General features: G+C 40.4%; 1 protein-coding gene across 2 annotated transcripts in view; it reads left to right on the top strand.

Annotated features, from left to right (window-relative positions):
* CASC4 (cancer susceptibility 4) overlaps window positions 1-21,019 on the top strand; it is a 124,746-nt gene that overhangs the window by 15,498 nt on the left and 88,229 nt on the right. For both annotated transcript variants that reach the window (XM_003266836.3, XM_003266835.3), the window contains exon 2: window positions 18,709-18,763. In XM_003266836.3, the coding sequence (XP_003266884.2) occupies window positions 18,709-18,763 (55 nt within the window). The remainder of the gene's footprint in view (window positions 1-18,708; window positions 18,764-21,019) is intronic.

Genomic DNA, 21,019 nt, shown 5'->3' with positions numbered 1-21,019 from the left:
GCTAATTTTTTTTTTTTTTTTTTGAGACAGAGTCTCACCCTGTCACCCAGGCTGGAGTGCAGTGGTGTGATCTCAGCTCAACTCAACTTCCGCCTCCCAGATTCAAGCAATTCTCATGCCCTTAGCCTTCTGAGTAGCTGGGATTACACACATGCGCCACCACGCCTGGCTAATTTTTGTATTTCAGTAGAGACAGGGTTTTGTTGGCCAAGTAGGTCTCAAACTCCTGACCTTAAGTGATCCGCCTGCCTCGGCCTTCCAAAGTGCTAGGGTTATAGGTGTGAGCCACCGTGCCTGGCCACACCTGGCTACTTTTAAAATTTTGCAGAGATGTGGTCTTGCTATGTTCCCCAGGGCTGGTCTTGAACTCATGGCCTCAAGTAATCCCCCCACCTCAACCTCCCAAAGTCCTGGGATTACAGGCATAAACCACCATGCCTGGCCTATTCAAGTTTTATCATGAGATTGCAGCAATTCAGTCACGTCTTCAGGCTCCACTTCTTTTTTTTTTTTTTTTTTTGAGACAGAGTTTCACTCTTGTGTCCAGGCTGGAGTGCTATGGCATGATCTCGACTCACTGCAGCCTCTGCCTCACAGGTTCAAGCGATTCTCTTGTCTCAGCCTCCCGAGTAGCTGGGATTACAGGCACCTGCCACCACACCTGGCTAATTTTTGTATTTTTAATAGAGACAGGGTTTCACCAGGTTGGCCAGGCTGGTCTCGAACTCCTGACCTCAAGTGATCTGCCCTCCTCAGCCTCCCAAAGTGCTGGGACTACAGGCATAAGCCATCGCTCCCAGCCCTCCAGGCTCTACTTCTATTTCTAGTTCTCTCTCTTTCTCTCTTACTCTGTCACTTAGGCTGAATGCAGTGGTGCAATCACAGCTCACTGTAGCCTCAACCTCCTGGGGTCAAGCAATTCTCCCACCTCAGCCTCCTGAGTAGCTGGGCCACAGGCCTGAGCCATCACTCCCTGCTAATTTTTAAAAAATGGTTTGTAGACCAGGGTCTTGCTATGTTGCCCAGGCTGGTTTCAAACTCCCATACTCAAGTGATCCTCCTGCCCTGGCCTCCCAAAGTACTGGGATTACAGGCATAAGCCACCATGCCTAGCCTAACTCTAGGTCTCTTGCTATTTGTACCACATCTGCAGTTACTTCCTCCACTGAAGTCTTGAACCCCCTCAAAATCATTCATGAGAGTTGGAATCAACTTATTCCAAACTCATGTTCCTGTTAATATTTTAGCCTTCTTCTGTGAATCACAAATGTTCTTTTTTTTGAGACACAGTCTCTGTCACCCAGGCTGGAGTACAGTGGCACAATTCATGGCTCACTGCAGCCTTGACCTCCCTGGACTCAGGTGATCCTTCTACCTCAGCCTCCCGAGTAGCTGGGACTACAGGCACATGCCACCATACCTGGCTAATTTTGTATTTTTTGTTGAGATGGAGTTTTGCCATGTTATCCAGGCTGGTCTCAAAATCCTAGGCCCAAGCAATTCAACTGCCTTGGCCTCCCAAAGTGATGGAATTAATGGCCACTGTGCCTAGCCACAAATTATTATTATTATTATTTTTTGAGACAGAGTCTTGATCTGTCACTTAGGCTGGAGTGCAGTGGTGCAATCTCAGCTCACTACAACCTCCACTCCCTGAGCTCAAGTGATCCTCCCACCTCAGCCTCCAAGTAGCTGGGACCACAGGTATGGGCGTCTACGCCTGGCTAATTTTTCTATTTTTAGTAGAGACAGGGTCTCCTCATGTTGCCCAGGCCGTTCTTGAACTCCTGAGCCCAAGCATCCGCCCGCCTCTGTCTCTCAAAGTACTGAAATTATAGATGTGAGCCACTGCACCCAGCCTCTACAAATGTTCTTAATGGCATCTAGATTGGTGAATTCTTTCCAGAAGACATTCAATTTATTTTGCCAAGATCCATCAGAGGAATTACATCATGGCAGGTATAGCCTTATGAAAGGTATTTCTTAAATAATAAGATTTGAAAGTAGAAATTACTCCTTGCTCCATGGGCTGCTGTTAGCAGACATGAAAAGATTAATGTCCTTGTAAATCTTCATCAGAGATCTTGGGTGACCAGGGACATTGTCAGTGAACAGTAGTATTTTGAAAGGAATCTTTTTTTTAAGTAGTGTATCTCAACAGTGAACTGAAAATATTCAGTAAACCATGCTGTAAACAGATGTGCTATCATCCAGGCTTTGTTGTTCCATTTATAGAGTGCAGATAAAACAGATTTAGCACAATTCTTAAAGGCTAGGATTTTAGGAATGGTAAGTGAGCATTGGCTTTGACTTAAAGTCACCAGCTGTCCCTAACAGGAGAATCAGCCTGTCCTTTGAAGCTTTGAAACCAGATATTGACTTCTCTGCAGCTATGAAAGTTCTAGATGGCATCTTCTTCCAATAGAAGGCTGTTTCATTTACATGGAAAATGTGTTGTTTAGTGTAGCCACCTTTAGTGATCTTAGCTAGATTTTCTGGATAACTTGCTGCAGCTTTTTCATCAGCACTTGCCACTTCCCCTTGCACCTTTATGTTATGGAGATTGCTTTTTTTTTTAAAACTTCATGAACCAACCTCTGCTGGCTTCTGACTTTTCTTGTACAGCTTCTTTACCCTTCACCCTTCATAGAATTGAACAGAGTTAAGTCCTTGCTCTGGATTAGGCTTTGGTTTAAGGGAATATTGTGGTTAGTTTGACCTATCTGAACCATGGAAACTTTCTTCATATCAGCAACAGTAAGGCTGTTTTGCTTTCTTGTTATTCATGTGTTCACTAAAGTAACACTTTGAATTTCCTTAAAGAATTTTTCCTTTGCATTCACAATTTGGCTGTTTGGCACAAGAGGCCTAGCTTTTGGCCTGTCTGTGTTCTTGACGTGCCCTCTTCACTAAGCTTAATTATGTTTAGCTTTTGATTTAAAGTGAGAGACATACAACTCTTTTACTTGAACACTTAGAGGTCATTGTAGTACCGTTTTGTCTCAGGAAATAGGGAAGCCTGAGGAGAGGGAGAGAGATGGGGGAATGGTCGTTCCATGGTAACTCCCATTACCCTCTCCCCAACCCTTGGCAACCTCTATTCTACTTTCTGTTTCTATAAATTTGTTTATTCTATTTACACACACAACATTTATTGATTAAACTCACTCACTGTCCTCTATGAGTGCAGTTCGTGGTGCCCCCGAACAATTATAATAATATTGAAGGTCACAGATCACAGATCACCATGACAGATGTAATAAAAAACATTTTGAAATATTTTGAGAATTATCAAAATGTGACACAGGGACGTGAAGTGAGCACATGTCATTGGAAAAATTGTGCCAATACATTTGCTCCATGCAAGGTTATAAGAAACGCATAAAGCAAGGTACAATAAGACAAGATATGCCTGTATGCAAGTTATACTGCTTATCATCAGGGACTTGTCTCATAAGCTGGAAACTAACATGACACTAATTCTCTTTTTTTTTTTTTTTTTTTGAGACAGAGTCTGGCTCTGTGGCCCAGGCTGAAGTGCAGTGGTGTGATCTCCGCTCACTGTAAGCTCTGCCTCCTAGGTTCACGCCATTCTCCTGCCTCAGCCTCCCGAGTAGCTGGGACTATAGGAGCCTACCACCACGCCTGGCTAATTTTTTGTATTTTTAGTAGGGACGGGATTTCAAAGTGTTAGCCAGGATGGTCTCTATCTCCTGACCTCGTGATCCGCTCACCTTGGCCTCCCAAAGTGCTGGGATTACAGGCGTGAGCCACCGCACCCAGCCCACATGATACTAATTCTCAATGGGCAGAATGAAATAAAACCATTTATTGATATAGTGCTTTATGATTTTTCAAAGTTTATTATATGCATAAGTCATTTATTTGGGAAAGTTGAATACCATGTGGTATGTGATAGGGATAGAAAGTAAGATTCCCGTTCTTTGAAGAAGTGAGGGAGGCACACATGGAAAAATAATCCATAATGCATGATTAAATGCTATAGTAAAGCTACTTACAAAGGGTTTTGAGAATACAGAGGAATAACTGATTAACTTCCTCAGGAAGTCAAGAGCGAAATAATTCACTGAAAAGGTGATCTTTAGTAATTTAACAAAATGAGAAAGGGATAAGGACAGGAGGAACATAAATGAGGCCAGGAAAGCTGGAAAGTATGTTGTACCTTCACAGAAGGTCAAGCAGTAGAATAGGAGAGTGTAATGTAAGGCACATGGTATTGAGAAGTAGGGGAAATTATGTCCAAGTTAAAGCTATTTGGGGCCAGAATAATGATGATTATTGTTATTACTATTTTATTGTGGTCAAACATCTATAACAAAATTTACTATTTTTACCATTTTAAGTGTATAATTTAGTGGCATTAAGTACATTCACAATGTTGTGTAACCATGATTACTACCATCTATTTCTAGAAGTTTTTCACTATCCCAAACCAAACAAAACCTCTACCCATTAAGCAGTAATTCCCATTGCCCTTCCCTCCAGCCTGTGGTAACCTCTATTCTAGTTTCTGTGTCTATAAATTTGTCTATTCTAGATACCTCATATAGGTGGATTATACAATATTTGTCCTTTTGTATCTGGTTTATTTCACCTAGCATAATGTTTTCAAGATTCGTTTATGTTGTAGCATGTATCAGAACTTCATTCCTCTTTATGGCTGAATATTTTATTGTATGTATATACCATGTTTTGTTTTTCATTCATCTGTTGATGAACACTTGAGTTGTTCCCCTCTTTCAGTTATTGTGAGTAATGCCTCTATAAATGGTGGTGTACAAGTATCTGTTTGAATCCCTGGTTTCACTTCTTTTATGTCTAGCAGTGGAAATGCTGGGCCATATTCTATATTTAACTTTTTTTTAGAGACAAGGTCTCTCTGTGTCACCTAGGCTGGGTACAGTGGCATGACTGTGGCTCACTGAAGCTTTGACCCACCTCAAGCGATTCTCCCACCTCAGCCTCCTGAATAGCCAGGACTGCAGGTGTGTGCACCAAAAGCACAGGTAACAAAACTAAAAATTGACAAACGGGATTACATCAAATTGAAAAGCTCTTGTACAGCAAAAGAAAACTATCAACAAAGTCAAAAGTTACCTACAGAGTAGGAGAAGATATTTGGAAATCATATATCTGATAAGGGGTTAATATCCAAAATATATAAGAAACTTATACAATGTAATAACAATGAACAACCTGTTTTAAAAATGGGCAAAGGAGTGGAATAGACATTTCTTGAAAGAAGACATACAAGTGGCCAACAGGTACAGTCATATGGAAAAATGTTCAACATTATTAATCATTAGGGAAGTGCAAATCAAAACTACAGTGAGATACTATCTCACACCTGCTAGAATGATTATTGTCAGAAAGGTGAAAGATAACAGATGTTGATGAGGATGTGGAGAAAGGGGAACCCTTGTACATTGTTGGTGGGAATGTAAATAGCCACTATGGAAAACAGTATGTAGGTTCCTTAGAAGTTAAAAACAGAACTATATTATGATCTGGCAATCCCACTTCTGGGCATATATTTAAAGGAAGGCTACCAGGGACTAGGGGAAGGGGAAAATGGAATGTTGGTCAAGGGGTACAAAGTTTCAGTTATACAAGATGAGTAAGTTCTAGAGATCAATGTATATAAGCATATCAAATCATCAAATTGTGTACCTTAAATATATACAATCTTTAATTGTCAAATATCCCTTAATAAAAAAGTAATTGAGAATAAAGTAAATAAAATAAAAAAATTCTATGAGATTCCCAATTTATTGTTTTAGCTGAAAAGGCTAAAAGCTAAAGGCTTTTTTTTCTTTTGTGTTGTTTTTAAGCCCGTCAAATTTAGCAGTGGGACTTTGTAGAAATAGTAAAGAAGACATTCTACTCCTTTACATAGTAATAGCTAATGTTTATTAAGCCCTTACCATGTGCCAGCCAGTGTTGTTAACACTTTATCTCTGACATAAACTTTTTGACAATGCTATGAGTCAGATAATATTTTCTCATTTTATAGATAAAAGAACTGAAACAGAGAAAGTAAACAGTATGTCCAAGGAAATAGAGCTAACAAGAAGTGAATTCAGAATTCAGACTCAGGCAATCTAATTTTAGAGGTCCCGTCCCCTCACCTGCTTTTGTTTTTTTTTGATACAGAGTTTCACTCCGTTGCCCAGGCTGGAGTGCAGTGGCATGATCTTGGCTCACTGCAACCTCCGCCTCCTGGGTTCAAGTGATTCTCATGCCTCAGCCTCCTGAGTAGCTGGAACTACAGGCAAATGCCACCATGCCTGGCTAATTTTTGTATTTTTTGTAGAAACTGGGTTTTGCGACGTTGGCCAGGCTGGTCTCAAACTCCTGACCTCAAGCGATCTGCTTGCCATGGCCTCCCAAAGTACTGGGATTACAGACATGAGCTACTGCACCCAGCCAGAGCCCCTTCTTTTAAGCACTATGCTATTGGGTTTCTGCATAGTCACAGTCTTAATTTACTTTGTGCAGCATTAATTATGTGATGCAAGTGTATATATACACATATGTGTATATATACGTATATACACACACATATACATATACACACACACACACACACACACACACACACACACACACACATATATATATATATATATATATATATATATATTCAGATAGCCAGGTGTGGTGATGGACGCCTATAATCCCAGCTACCTGAGAGATTGAGGTAGGATCCCAGGAGTTGGGATCAAACTCCTTTGATCCCAGGAATTTGAGGCTGCAGTGAGCTATGATTGTGCCACTGTACTCCAGCCTGGATGACAGTACAAGACCCTGTCTCAATCAATCAATCAGTCGATTAAAAAATACATATGGCCAGGCACAGTGGCTCACGCCTGTAATCCCAGTCCTTTGGGAGGCCGAGGCGGGCAGATCACGAGGTCAGGAATTCGAGACCAGCCTGACCAACATGGTGAAACCCCGTATCTACTAAAAATACAAAAATTAGCTGGGCATGGTGGCACACGCCTGTAATCCCACTTATTCGGGAGGCTGAGGCAGGAGAATCACTTGAACCCGGGAGGCGGAGGTTGCAGTGAGCCGAGATTGTGCCACTTCACTCCAGCCTAGGTGAAGAGTGAGACTTCGTTTCAAACAACAACAACAACAACATGAACAAACAAAAAACAAACATACATATATACCTGGGAAAGTTCTTAAAAGAACATATGACTAAAGAATATGGATATAAACTTTCCATACCAAACCCTGCAAGGTAGTTTTATACTTATACATGTTCTACTTATAAATGACCCATTCTTATAGATTATGCCACTGCCTTGATGCCACATGTGGTATTTCTTACCTTAACTGAAAAAGAGAAAACTATTTTAGAGCTTAGTGGGGAAAGTTTCTTAACAGGTTTTACCTCCTTAAATGGTTCCCCTCCCTAAGAGGAAAAACATTTTTCCCCAAAAATGTTGGGGAAATGCTTCCAATTAGAGAGGCATTCCAGGCACCATAACTTTAATATGAATTAACAGCATAGTGTCTATATTTTTCAAATGAAATTCAGGACATGATGTCTGAAAAAGATTGCTTTTTTATATTATTATTATTGTGGTAAGTGTGTATGTGGTAAAAAACACATACCTTCAAAGGAGTGGGGAGAGACAGTCCTTCGAAGGGCCTGGGATAAGAACTAGAAATATTTGCCAACGTTAATGAACTATCAAAAGTCTTGATTATTAGTTCATTCTAACATAAGCCTAACATAGGATTGCTTTTTGCATGTGTGTGTGTGTGATGGAGTCTCTTCCTGTCACCCACGCTGGAGTGCAATGGGGTGATCTTGGCTCACTGCAACCTCTGCCTCCCGGGTTCAAGCGATTCTCCTGCCTCAGCCTCCCAAGTAGCTGGGATTACAGGTGCCCACCACCACGCCTGGCTAATTTTTGTATTTTTAGTATAGATGAGGTTTCACCATGTTGGCCAGACTGGTCTCGAACTCCTGACCTCTGGTGATCCACCTGCCTTGGTCTCCCAAAGTGCTGGGATTACAGGTATGAGCCACCGTGCCAAGTCATTAACATAGGATTTCAAATCCTTGAAATTTAAAGTTTGTGAACTTCAAACTTGCATGTTCTTGGGAGAATGTAACAAGAAAGAGATTAAAACTGCTGAATAAACTATAATTGTTCTCCAACTTTATCTGGACCTCTAATCTATTACCTCTTCCTTTCTAGCAGCCCTATGTATTCTTTACTTTCCTCCCTATCCAGCTAAGATTTTGTTTCAATTTAGTTTCTTGCCATTACTCTCTCTTTTATATGCCGATTTCAAGCACAGCTGCAGAAAATCATATAACCAGATTTGCAGGAATTTATGATCAGCAAACTCAACTGGGTTTTCAGTAACACATTACATATTATATTTCTCCAGGCAACACACCCTTTCCAACAACTTTCAGATCTCTGCCCTCCTTAGGCCCATTTAAACTTTTTTTCTCCTTTCTCAAGCTTAGTAGGTGATCTTGTCTCCTGCTTGACCAAGAATTGGACTGATAAAACTTAACTACTAAATCTGTAGGAATACCTACATCTGTACCCATCTGTCTTTCCTCTTTATTAAAATAAAAGAAGGTTCATCCATTCTCCAGGGCCAGCCTCTCTATCTGTTCTCTGGATCCAATGTCTTCCATCTTTTCAAAGACTTTGTAGAATTAGTAATCCAGTCCTCCTCTTATATTCACCCTCTCAGTCTATACTTGCTCCTTAGCATTTAAAAAATAGTTGTCTGGCCTGGCGCAGTGGCTCATGCCTATAATCGCAGCACTTTGGGAGGCCAAAGCAGGCAGATCACTTGAGGTCAGGAGTTTGAGACCAGCCTGGCCAACCTGGTGAAACCCCATCTCTACTAAAAAATACAAAAATGGCCGGGTGTGGTGGCTCACGCCTGTAATCCCAGCACTTTGGGAGGCCGAGGCGGGCAGATCACGAGGTCAGGAGATAGAGACCATCTTGGCCAACATGGTGAAACCCCATCTCCACTAAAATACAAAAAATTAGCTGGGTGTGGTGGTGCGCTCCTGTACTCCCAGCTACTTGGGAGGCTGAGACAGGAGAATCATTTGAACCCGGGAGGCGGAGGTTGCGGTGAGCTGAGATCATGCCATTACACTCCAGCCTGGGCGACAGAGCAAGACTCTGTCTCAAAAAAAAAAAAAAAAAAAAAAAAATACAAAAATTAGCCTGGTGTAGTGGCGGGTACCTGTAATCCCAGCTACTTGGGAGGCTGAGGCAGGAGAATTGCTTGAACCCAGTAGGTGGAGGCTGCAGTGAGCCAAAATTGTGCCACTCACTGCACTCCAGCCTGGGCTACAGAGTGAAACTCCATATCAAAAATAAAAAATATTTGTCTTACTTCCCCTTTCCAGGAAAATTTCTTGAAAAGACATTTTATCTCTGCATTTTCTGCTTTCATCTGCATTTTCTCCTCCTACTCCTGATAATTTCAGCATCTTTTCCCCAGCATTCTATGTTCTTGGCTTCTTATCTCTCAGTTAACTTCTTAGTCTCCTTTGCTGACTTCACCTGTATTCATTATTAAATGTTATAGTTCATAGTTTTCTGTCTGAAATCTTCTCATTCTACTCTCTAAGTCATCATACTCACTTATAAAACTTGTTACACTTTATGTGCTAATGACTCCAAATCTGTATCCTTTATCCAGACTTCTCTCTTGTTTCTTATATATTGCTGTATCTTTAGGCCTTACACAGTGTCTTTCACTTAGCAGGTGTTCAATAAATGTTTCTTTGTGACTGGCTGACTGACTAAATAAGTAAACTTTATAGTAATTCTTTGTTATTCTTCTTAGCAGACCAAGATCAAATCCTTTGTATCCCTAGGTCTAGCACATAGTGGGTACTCACTAAGTGCTTTATAAATGACTGATTGAATAAATAATGAATAAGCACCACAATAAAATAAAATTTCTTAATAAGATGAATGAGTGAATGAAACAAAACTTTGTGCTGTTCATTATAGCCAGTCAAGACCAAAGACCTTGTTTATTCTCTTTGAAAATGTAACTGGGGGCCAGGTGCGGTGGCTCACACCTGTAATCCCAACACTTTGGGAGGCCGAGGTGGGCAGATCACAAGGTCAGGAGATTGAGACCATCTTGGCTAACACGGTGAAATCCCGTCTCTACTAAAAATACAAAAAATTAGCTGGGTGTTGTGGCGGGCACCTGTAGTCCCAGCTACTCGGGAGGCTGAGGCAGGAGAATGTCATGAACCCAGGAGGCGAAGCTTGCAGTGAGCCGAGATCACGCCACTGCACTCCAGCCTGGGCAACAGAGCGAAACTCCGTCTCAAAAAAAAAAAAAAGAAAAGAAAATGTAACTGGGTAAGCCGGGTGCGGTGGCACACACCTGTAATCTCAGCACTTTGGGAGGCCAAGGCAGGTGGATCACCTGAGGTCAGGAGTTCAAGACCATCCTGGCCAACATGGTGAAACCCCATCTCTACTAAAAATACAAAAATTAGTCCAGCATGGTGGTGTGTACCTGTAATCTCACCTACTCAGGAGGCCGAGGTGGGAGAATTGCTTGAACCTGGGAGGCGGAGGTTGCAGTGAGCCAAGATTGTGCCACTGCATTTCACTCTGGGCAATGAGAGCGAAACTCCATCTCAAAAAAAAAAAAAAATGTAACTGGTAACTGGATATGAATTATACTAAAACTTGGTTTAAGAAGACAGTAATTCATTAACAGATAAGTAAAAGTTGCAGATGTGATTGGAATGTTGACTGCATACTCTGTGTGAACTATGAGTAGTGAGAATAAAAAATGTTAATCACCTACCAGGTCTAGTATATACACAGTAGTCACAGACACAGACTCTGGACTGGGTCTATTTGAGAAAGTATTCAAAACCTGCTGTAGGTATATGACTGAGGACACAGTTTCCTCATTTGTGAAATGGGGAAAAATAACTATGCCTACTTTCATAGGGAGGTTGTGAGGATTAAATGAGATAATGCTTATAAAGCACTTAGCCTAGGACCTGCACAAAAATAATCATTTAATACCCACTTGTTATTATTAATGCTATTCCATTTTGATCCAGCTGGTATAGGTGTTAACCATACTATAGATGAATAATTGCCAAACCTGGCTGCTTATCAGTATCACTTAAGACTTTTAAAATAAAAATTCCTGGGCCTTCCCCAGACTACTGAATCAGACTGGAAGTAGAATATGTCTTTTTTAAAGCTCCCCAGGTGATTCTGAGCATCAGCCAGGTTTGGCAGTTATGTTACAGAAGATAGACTTGTCTCTAGAAATCATCTGAGTATGAGATATAATCAAGAAAAACATTTCTGGTGTGGAGAAAAAGGAGTCAAGACTGACATCTGTAGTAAGCCAATTGTATATAACCTTTGGAATAAATGGTCATAGTTGTGCTGATTGCCCAAGAACAGACTGTAATGAAAGGAAAGCAGGCACAGCTGAGCCATTTTCAAGGTCCCCAAATGGAAAGAGAAGCAGAGCAACTGAGCTGTTAAGAGCTGCCAAGATTAATTTAGAGAAGCCACATAGGATGGGGAAACATGAAAAGAACTTCAGAAGAGAGCTGGTAGAAAAATAAAAATGAAGTTTTTGATATTGCAGGAAGAAAGATTAAGGGAAAATAAATGAAGTAGCTGGGGATGAACAAGAAATACTATAGGGAAATATCAGGAAAAAAGAATTCTTGCTGAGGAAAACAAATAAAGAACATAAAACTCAGGAGAGGGGTCTCATGAAGGACAGTAAACACATTTTAAGAGATTCACAGGGAAAAGGCCAAACAGAGCAAGGATAATTGGCCTATTATAGATGGACTCAAAATCCCAAAGAAACAAGTATTACAAAAAGAGAGGGATAAGGTAAAGCCTAAAGGCAATGACGGTGATAACAAGGGGAAATAAATGAAGGCACTCAAAAGAAACCTTGAAGAATAATTAAAATTGTGCAAATATGGATAAAGTATAACTTAAGGTAGGAGAGTGTGTAGTACAAAGAGTATGGGACGTAAAAGTCTAGGGGATCATTGAGCAAACATTTATTCAGTGTTTATTGGTATCAGGAAGTTTATGTGCTGTTACCTGTCTGGAATATATTTAGAAAAAAAGTGAAAATATTCTGGAAGCATGATCAGTTCAACAGAGAATATGTGTGGCAAAATGAAGATAATCTCTTTTTCTAATCATGTAATAGTAAGAACTCAAATTAATTTCTCAACAGCGGGGACGTTTTGGCAGTCATTTAGAAGATAATCAAATTCCTAATGACCACAAGGAAATTAAAACTGTGAGGAGAGAGCTGGGTGTGGTGGCCTGAGCCTGTTGTCACAGCTACTGAGTTCGAGTCTAGCCTGGGCAACACAGTGAGACTCCATCTCTAAAAAAATGAAAAAACAGTGAACTATAAGAAAGAATAGTTAGAAGGCAAGTTAAGCTTTCTTTTGAAGGTGAGGGGATGGTGGTGGAGATATTAAATGAAGGCTCTCAGAGGAAGGGTTAAAGCCAAAGGAGTTATAAAGAGCTGGCTGGGCGCAGTGGCTCACGCCCGTAATCCCAGCACTTTGGGAGGCCGAGGCAGGCAAATCACGAGGTCAGGAGTTCCAGACCAGCCTGGCCAACAGGGTGAAACCCCATCTCTACTAAAAATACAAAAAATTAGCTGGGCGTAGTGGCAGGCGCCTGTAATCCCAGCTACCCAGGAGGCTGAGGCAGGAGAATGGCATGAACCTGGGAGGTGGAGGTTGCAGTGAGCCGAGATTGTGCCACTGCACTCCAGACTGGGCAACAGAGTGAGACTCTGTCTCAAAAAAAACAGAAAAGAGCTAAAAGACCAAACTGGGCAACATGGCAAAACCCTGTCTCTACCAAAAATACAAAAATCTAGCCAGGAGTGGTCATCTGTGCCTGTGGTCCCAGCTACTTGGGAGGCTGAGGTGGGAGGATCTTTTGGGCCTGAGAGATCAGGGTTGCAGTGAGCTGTGGTCATGCCACTGCACTCTAGCCTGGGCAATAGGGCAAGACCCTGTCTCAAAAAAAAGTGTTTTTTAAATAAAAAACCGAAGTGTTGAAAATGAAAACAAAGGATGATGATGTTCTTGGAAGGGCAACAAGTACAAAAAGAGATTAGGTTCTGCAAATGAAGGAATTGGGAAACAAAGTAAAATACAGGCTAATTGGAAGTTATTACGGAGCAGTTCTGAGTGAGCAAACTGATCAAATATTGTAGTTGTTGGTGTCAGGTTTTTTTTGCTTCCCCTGTAGCTTTCCCTCAGTGATCTCATTCCCAAGACCTGGATTACCATTTGAATGTGAATGGCTGTCTGGTCGTCGCCCGAGCTCCAGATGTCCAACTGCCTACTGAAGATCTCTTCTTGGATAGGTCACAGATGCCTCAAAATCAATAGGTCAAAATCTCAAAAAATCATTTCCCTGATTCTCTCCCTGACCCCAAGTCTGTTCCTCTTCCTGTGTTTCCCTATTACAGAAAATTATATTCTTACTCATCTAGTCACCCGGATTAGAAATCTAAGCATCATACTTGATGTTTCTCCTTTTACCCCTGTATCTAATCAATCTACAAGACTATTCTTCCCCTTTAATATGTCACATGTATTTACCTCTCTTTTCTGATTCTATTAGTTTAGACCAGAAATTAAAAAGACTTTTTCTGTAAAAGTCCAGATAGTAAATACTTTAGGCTTTGCAGGCCATATAGTCTCTGCCACAACCACTGCAGCTCAAAAGCAGCCATACACAATATGTAAACAAATTAGTGTGGCTGTTTTCCCATAAAAGTTTATTTGTAGACACTGAAGTTTAAGTTTCATATAATTCATGTATCATAAAATCTTCTTTTGATTTTTTTCCTCCAGCTATTTTAAAAAAAATGTAATAATCATCCTTAGCTTCCTTTCCTACAAAAACAGGCTCACAGGCCATAGTTTGCCCACCCCTGACTTAGACCAACATTCTCACCTATAATAGGGCAGTAGTACTTGGTCTCCCTCCTTCTCATCTTGCCCGCTCTGGTCTACTCTTCATGTTGCAGCCAGATTGACTTTTTAAAATTGCAAATTGGGACTGGGTGCGCGTGGCTCACGCCCATAATCCCAGCACTTTGGGAGGCCGAGGCGGGTGGATCGCCTGAAGTCAGGAGTTTGAGACCAGCCTGATCAATATGGTGAAACCCTGTCTCTACTGAAAATACAAAAATTAGCTGTGTGTGGTGGTGTGCGCCTGTAATCCAAGCTACTTGGGAGGCTGAGGCAGGAGAACCACTTGAACCTGGGACGTGGAGGTTGCAGTGAGCCGAAATTGGGCCACTGCACTCCAGCCTGGGCAACAGACCGACACTCTGTCTCAAAAAAAAAAAAAAAAAATTGGAGTTTGGATTGTACTGCCTTGTTAAAAGAACTTTAAAGATTGACCATAGCTTACAGGACGAATCCATATTTCTTGGAAGACCCTTCATACTTGTGAACCTTACTTACCTTTCTAGCCATATTTCTTACCAGTTCTCCCTAATTCTCTATTCCAGCTACTGGGAATTGTTTATAGTTCCTAGAATGTTAAGTGTTTTTCATATCTAAGTTTTGACACGTGCCTTGAATGCCTTTTCTCCTTATCTTCTCCCTACTTATACCTGGTTCCTGCAGGACTCATAATCAGTCATCATCATCATCTCCAGAAGCCTTCTCTCACTCCATGAAGCCTGTATTAAATCCTTCTATTAAGTTCTCCCATCATGTCTGTAGAACCGAATGATAGCATTTATTTTACGGTATTATGATTGCCTATTTACTTGACTCCCCTCCTAAATAATAAGCTCCTTGAGTACATAGTGTTTGTCTATAGTTTTATCCTCAGTTTCCATTTTTCTTTTTTTGAGATGGGGTCTTGCTCTGTTGCCCAGACTGAAGTGCAGTGGCTTGATTATGGCTCATTGCACTCCTGACTTCTGGGCTCAAGTGATCTTCCCACCTCAGCCTCCCGAGTAGCTGGGACTATAGGCATATGCCACCATGCTCGACTAATCTGTTTATTTATTTATTTTTTTAGTAGAGATGAGATCTCACTGTGTTTCCAGGCTGGTCTTGAATTCCTGAGTTTAAATGATCCTCCTGCCTCAGCCTCCAAAATGCTGGGATTATAGGCATGAGCCACCATGCCTGGCCTTCCAGTTTCCTGTATGATACCCCATAGTAATGTCTGAGTGGGATTTTTTGTTTGTTTGTTTGTTTTGTTTTGTTTTCATTTTTGTTTTTGAGACAGGGTCTCGCTCTGTCACCTAGGGTAGGAGTGCAGTGGTGCAGTCACAGCTCACTGCAGCCTCAACCTTTAGGGCTCAATCAGTCCTCACACCTCAGCCTCTCAAGTATCTGGGCCTATAGGCATGCACCACTGTGCCTGGCTAAGTTTTTGTATTTTTTGTAGAGAGGGGATTTTGCCATGTTGCCCAGAGTAGTCTCAAACTCCTGGGCTCAAGTGATCCTCTTGCCTTAGCCTCCCAAAATGTTGGGATTACAGGCATGAGCCACTGCACCTGGCCATTTTTTTTGTTTTTGTTTTACATTTTAAAAATTGACATATAATTCATGTACCATAAAATTTATCCTGTTCAAGTGTACAATTTAGTGCGTTTTACTGTATCTAAAATGTTGAGCAACCATGGTCTAATTCCAGAACGTTTTCATCACCCCCAAAAGAAACCTTGTGCTCAACAAGAAGTCACTCCTCATTCCTTCCTGCCCCCAGCCCCTGGCAGCCACTAATCTACTTTCTTTCTCTATGGCTTTACCTATTCTGTACATTTCATATCAATGTAATCAGATAATATTTGAACTTTTGTGACTGTCTTTTTTCATTTAGCATATATAATGTTTTCCAAGCTCATCCATATTTTATCATGTGCTAGTACTTTATTCCTTTTTTATTACTGAATATCAACATTATATTTCATTATTTATTTCATTATTTATTTATTTATGTATTTTTTGAGATAGGGTCTTGCTCTGTCTCCCAGGCTGGAGTACACTGGTGCAATCCTAGCTCACTGCAGCCTCAAACTCCTGTGCTCAAGTGATCCTCCTACCTCAGTCACCTAAGTAGCTAGGACTACAGACATGTTCCACCATGCCTGACTAATTTCATTTTTCATTTTCTTTAGTTTTTGTAGGTCTCACTATGTTGGCCAGGCTGGTCTTGAACTGCTGGCCTCAAGTGATCCTCTTGCTTTGGCCTTCCAAACTACTGGGGTTCTAGGCATAAACCACTGTGTCCGGCCTAGCTGTATATTTTAAACTTCATTCTTCAAAGCACCCAGGACTCTGGGGGAAAAAAAAGAGGGACCCCCTAGACTCCTTCTCTTGCTTCACCTAGAACATTTATATTTTCATCTATTTATGGACCAACTTTTATTTTAAATTTGAAAGTCATGGGCTCTCAGATTGAAGAATACACTCTACCTGGGACTGAAAGATACTCCATGGTCTTTTTACTCCATCTTTCTTTCGAACTCTTCTTTTCATGTGCTCCAGTCAAACAGTATGTTGATGGAGTCTTGAGGTATACCTCATGCTTTCTTGCCACTGTATCTTTTCTTATACAATCTCCTCTATCTGAAATGCCCCTTTCCCATCTGTTTAAATTTTTACTAACTTTCAATGCCTAATTCAGATATAATCAATTCCATGAAGTTTTCCCGGATCTCTGGATTCTTGTAGTAATTATACTGCTTTAGATGGTGCCTTGTCTAATTCCTTGAGACTACTCTCATGTTTTCTTAGTTGTTTTATACTTTCCCATCCAGTGGCTTGACGTGGGATGGTGGGGGAATGGGGGTTGGGGGTGACTATAACAGATTGCATGGGCCAGGGCCAGGCACGGTGGCTCACACCTGTAATCCCAGCACTTTGGGAGACCAAGGCAAGAGGATTGCTTAAGCCCGGGAGTTCAAGACCAGCCTGGGCAACATAGCAAGACCTCATCTCTACTAAAAATAAAAAAATTAACCTGGCATGGTGGCAAATTCCTGTAGTCCCAGCTACTCAGGAGGCTGAGGTGGGAGGATCGCTTGAGCCCTGCAGATGGAGACTGCAGCGAGCTGTTTTGCCACTGCACTCCAGCCTGGTCTGCAGAGGGAGACCATGTCTCAAAAAAAAAAAAAAAAAAGGGAGTGGGAATAGCATGAGGGAGATCTTTGTGATGATAAAAGTATTCTGCATTTTGATTGTGATGGTGGTTATACAAATCTGCACATATTTTTAAATGACATAGACCTATACATTCATATTGTACCAATGTCAGTTTCCTGGTTTTGATGTTGTACTGTAGTTATATAAGATGTACCCATTGTGGGAAATTATGTGAATTGTGTGAAGGTTACCTGGGACCTCTCTTTGCTATCTTTGCAATTTCCTGTGAATCTGTTATTAATTTTAAAATAAAAAGTTTAGGTTGGCCATGGTGGTTCATGCATGTAATCCCAGCACTTTGGGAGGCCAGCGGGAGAATCACTGGAGTCCAAGAGTTCAAGACCAGCCTGGGCAATATAGCAAGACCCTGTCTCTGCAAAAAAATATATTTTTAAAAATTAACTGGGTGTTATACATACCTGTAGTCTCAGCTACTTGAGAGCCTGAGATAGGAGGATAGACTTGGGCCCTGGAGGTCAAGGCTGCAGTGAACTGTGATTGCATCAGTGTACTCCAGCCTGCTTGACAAAGCAAGACTCTGAAAAAAAAAAGTTTAAAAATATATTCTTCAGGCCAAGCATGGTGGCTTACGCCTGTAATCCCAGCACTTTGGGAGGCAGAGGCTGGCAGAACACTTGAAGTCAGGAGTTCGAGACCAGCCTGGCCAACATGGTAAAACCCCATCTCTACTAAAAATACAAAGATTAGCTGGGTGTGGTGGTGGGCACCTGCAGTCCCAGCTACTTGGGGGCTGAGGCAGGAGAATATCTTGAACCCGGGAGGCGGAGGTTGCAGTGAGCTGAGATCGCACCACTGCACCGCAGCCTAGGCGACAGAGTGAGACTCAGTATAAAAAAAAATCATTTTTCCATGGTGCTACTTCTGATTAATGTGAATCTGCCTGTGCCTTCCAAAGTAAAGTTACTTTGGGGTAGACAAGAGATATATTTTTAGTGATATTTTAGTTACATATTGTAATTAGAACAAACTTGTCTAAAGCAATAACTGAGACAGAGTGGTTGGTTCCCTGTCTATGAGGTCCTGGCTTATCCAAGGTCTTATTTTAATTTTTAAGTTGACTAGTAAGCCTTTGAGTCATGTTTTGGTATACTTTTAAGTTCTTAGTATTCTTGTGTACTGGCTCCTAGAAGACAGTGACCATAGCTCTGAGTTTTAGAAAAAAATCATTATGTGATGTTCAGTTCAAACTTGAAAACTTTTAACGTCGTTACATTGTTTATCAATTGAAATGAATTTTCTTGTGCAAATTTAAAGTAACCATTACAAGATCAGAATTTACTGCTGATTTTTTTTGGAAAGAGGTAGAGTATAAATAAATAACCAGAGTTTCTCGTTGCATTTATGGTCAAGCTCAAAGTGAATATGAACCAAAAAAAAGAGCAAAACTACATATTTTTTAGTAAAATGAAAACTTAATTTTTTTTCAGGTTAAACTACAGAACAACATATCGTACCAGATGGCAGACATACATCATTTAAAGGGTAAGAACCTTAATTACAGATTAAACATAAACAAAGGTCACTAAATGCCTAAAATTGTGAAGAATTAAGAAATAGTAAATTAGCCTAATGAAATACAATTTTCTGAACAAACTCCTCTGATGGTAAAACATTTATCCTTTTGCCTTAAGATATAATAAATTATTTAATGATGCTTTATATATGATAAATCCAAGTTAAAATATGAGATCTGTGTCTTAACCTTGTGCTATAGACAGGGTTATGCAATGAAATGTTCTTAAGAGAATACTCAAAAAAAATTTGAGCTGTAGCTTCAGAAGCCATCAAATTTCTAGGGAAAAGGTGAGAAGTGTTCCCTCTGTACTATGTCCAATCTGCTAAATTAATTCATTCAGGTCTAGGGATGCTTTGGATAGAGCCTCCAAGCTTAATGTTTGAGATACCCTGGGAACAGAAAGAAACCTGGAAGATAGATAAATATATAATAAATAATAATAAATATAAAAATACACACACATATTTTTACTTGGATGAAGTGATAAAGAGGTACTACAGCTTTTATGGAGAGAAAAAAAAAAAGCCCTACAATTTGCTTATGTTACTTCACGCCATCGCTGTTGGCCTTTGAAGTTTGGGATCTGAGGAACAATCCTCATCTCCCTCACACCCTTTGGTTATAATACTGTATTTTAAAATTTTGCATGCATTGTCTCTAGGTTTATGTATGTAGGTAGCACATGCTCTCTAGCTTCATAAATATCCTTTATTCTATTATTCTTTTGAGCCTCTTTAGATATACTTAGATAATCTATTTTTATTGTCCTCTGGAAGTAGCCAACCTTAGCTGGCTTTGTAATGTAGTAAAATTTTTCTCCTTACCTAGCACAATCAATAGGAAGTGTTTTTGTGTGTTGTAACCCTAAAATAAGTTGTTGATTTCCTATTATCCATGATTTAGAACAGCTTTGATTTTCTGTTAGATACGCTTTCTTGGTCGTCACATGGGTTTTTGTTGCATGTGTGTCCATGTTCTCCTCTTTTTGACTCACCAAAATATATTAGGATGACACAGAAGATGCCACAGTGTCAGTGCTGCTTCCAACTTGCAATTTTTACAAATGCTTTCACTTGTCATCAAAGTATACTTCTTATTAAATGTTAAGAAATACTATTAGAGCTTATTAAAGCAGTCACTTAATGCTTATTAACTGTTTATTAAATAGATCAGGCCGGGCGCGGTGGCTCACGCTTGTAATCCCAGCACTTTGGGAGGCCGAGGCGGGCGGATCACGAGGTCAGGAGATCGAGACCACAGTGAAACCCTGTCTCTACTAAAAATACAAAAAAATTAGCCGGGCGTGGTGGCGGGCGCCTGTAGTCCCAGCTACTCGGAGAGGCTGAGGCAGGAGAATGGCGTGAACTCGGGAGGCGGAGCTTGCAGTGAGCCGAGATCGGGCCACTGCACTCCAGCCTGGGTGATAGAGCAAGACTCCGTCTCAAAAAAAAAAAAAAAAAAAAAAAAAAAAAAAAAAAAAAAAAAAAAAAAATAAATCAGTTGAATAAGAAGTCCTGTGGCTTCTGTTAGTATATGTCAACAAAAATGACAACCTATGATACTGAGTAAAAATCTTTATTGTACCATATGTGTTGGAGTAGATCTTGAGATATTTTGAAATTGTGTACGATACTCTTCAGCAGAGAAAAAGGTCTTGATTTGTATGTATAGCTATCGAACTTTTGGTTTTGAAGCTTGGACTCTTAAATTTGAATTTAAAAATTTAAAATTGAATTTCAATAATGTGACTTTTGCAACTTGGAATGATTTCTACTGAAACAAACTTCTTGAAAACTTGCCTATATGAGTCTTTAAAATTAATATCTGCTATAGTAGAATTAATAGACACTAAGACACTTGAGATGGTTTATATTTTCTTGGAAATAAAAGAAATGACAATTGGTTTTTCTAATCCTTGAGATAATAAATTGACATTCTACTATCAGATTTATTTTAATTAGCTTACCTTGTTTTTATGCCTGTTACTGAAAGAAAGTTCGAAGTCAAAGTTTTCTAGAAGTAATTTTCTTTTTTTTTTTAAAGCTGGCCCCAGGCAACCCATTTCTTAGCTATCCCTAATCTTTTGAAGTTAAACTAAGGGAGTACAGTCATGTCTTTCTATAACATAACTGGTGTTGCTTTCAAAGATAGAGCTTCCTGTACAATCAACCTGACTTGTGTTAACCTACTCTAAGAGTTCTGCTACAGTGACCTGGTGCAGC

This window comes from Nomascus leucogenys, chromosome 6 (assembly GCF_006542625.1).
Source record: "Nomascus leucogenys isolate Asia chromosome 6, Asia_NLE_v1, whole genome shotgun sequence".
Taxonomy (NCBI): Eukaryota; Metazoa; Chordata; class Mammalia; order Primates; family Hylobatidae; genus Nomascus; species Nomascus leucogenys.
Note: the sequence above shows the minus strand (reverse complement) of the source record. Positions and strands in the feature narration are given on the sequence as shown.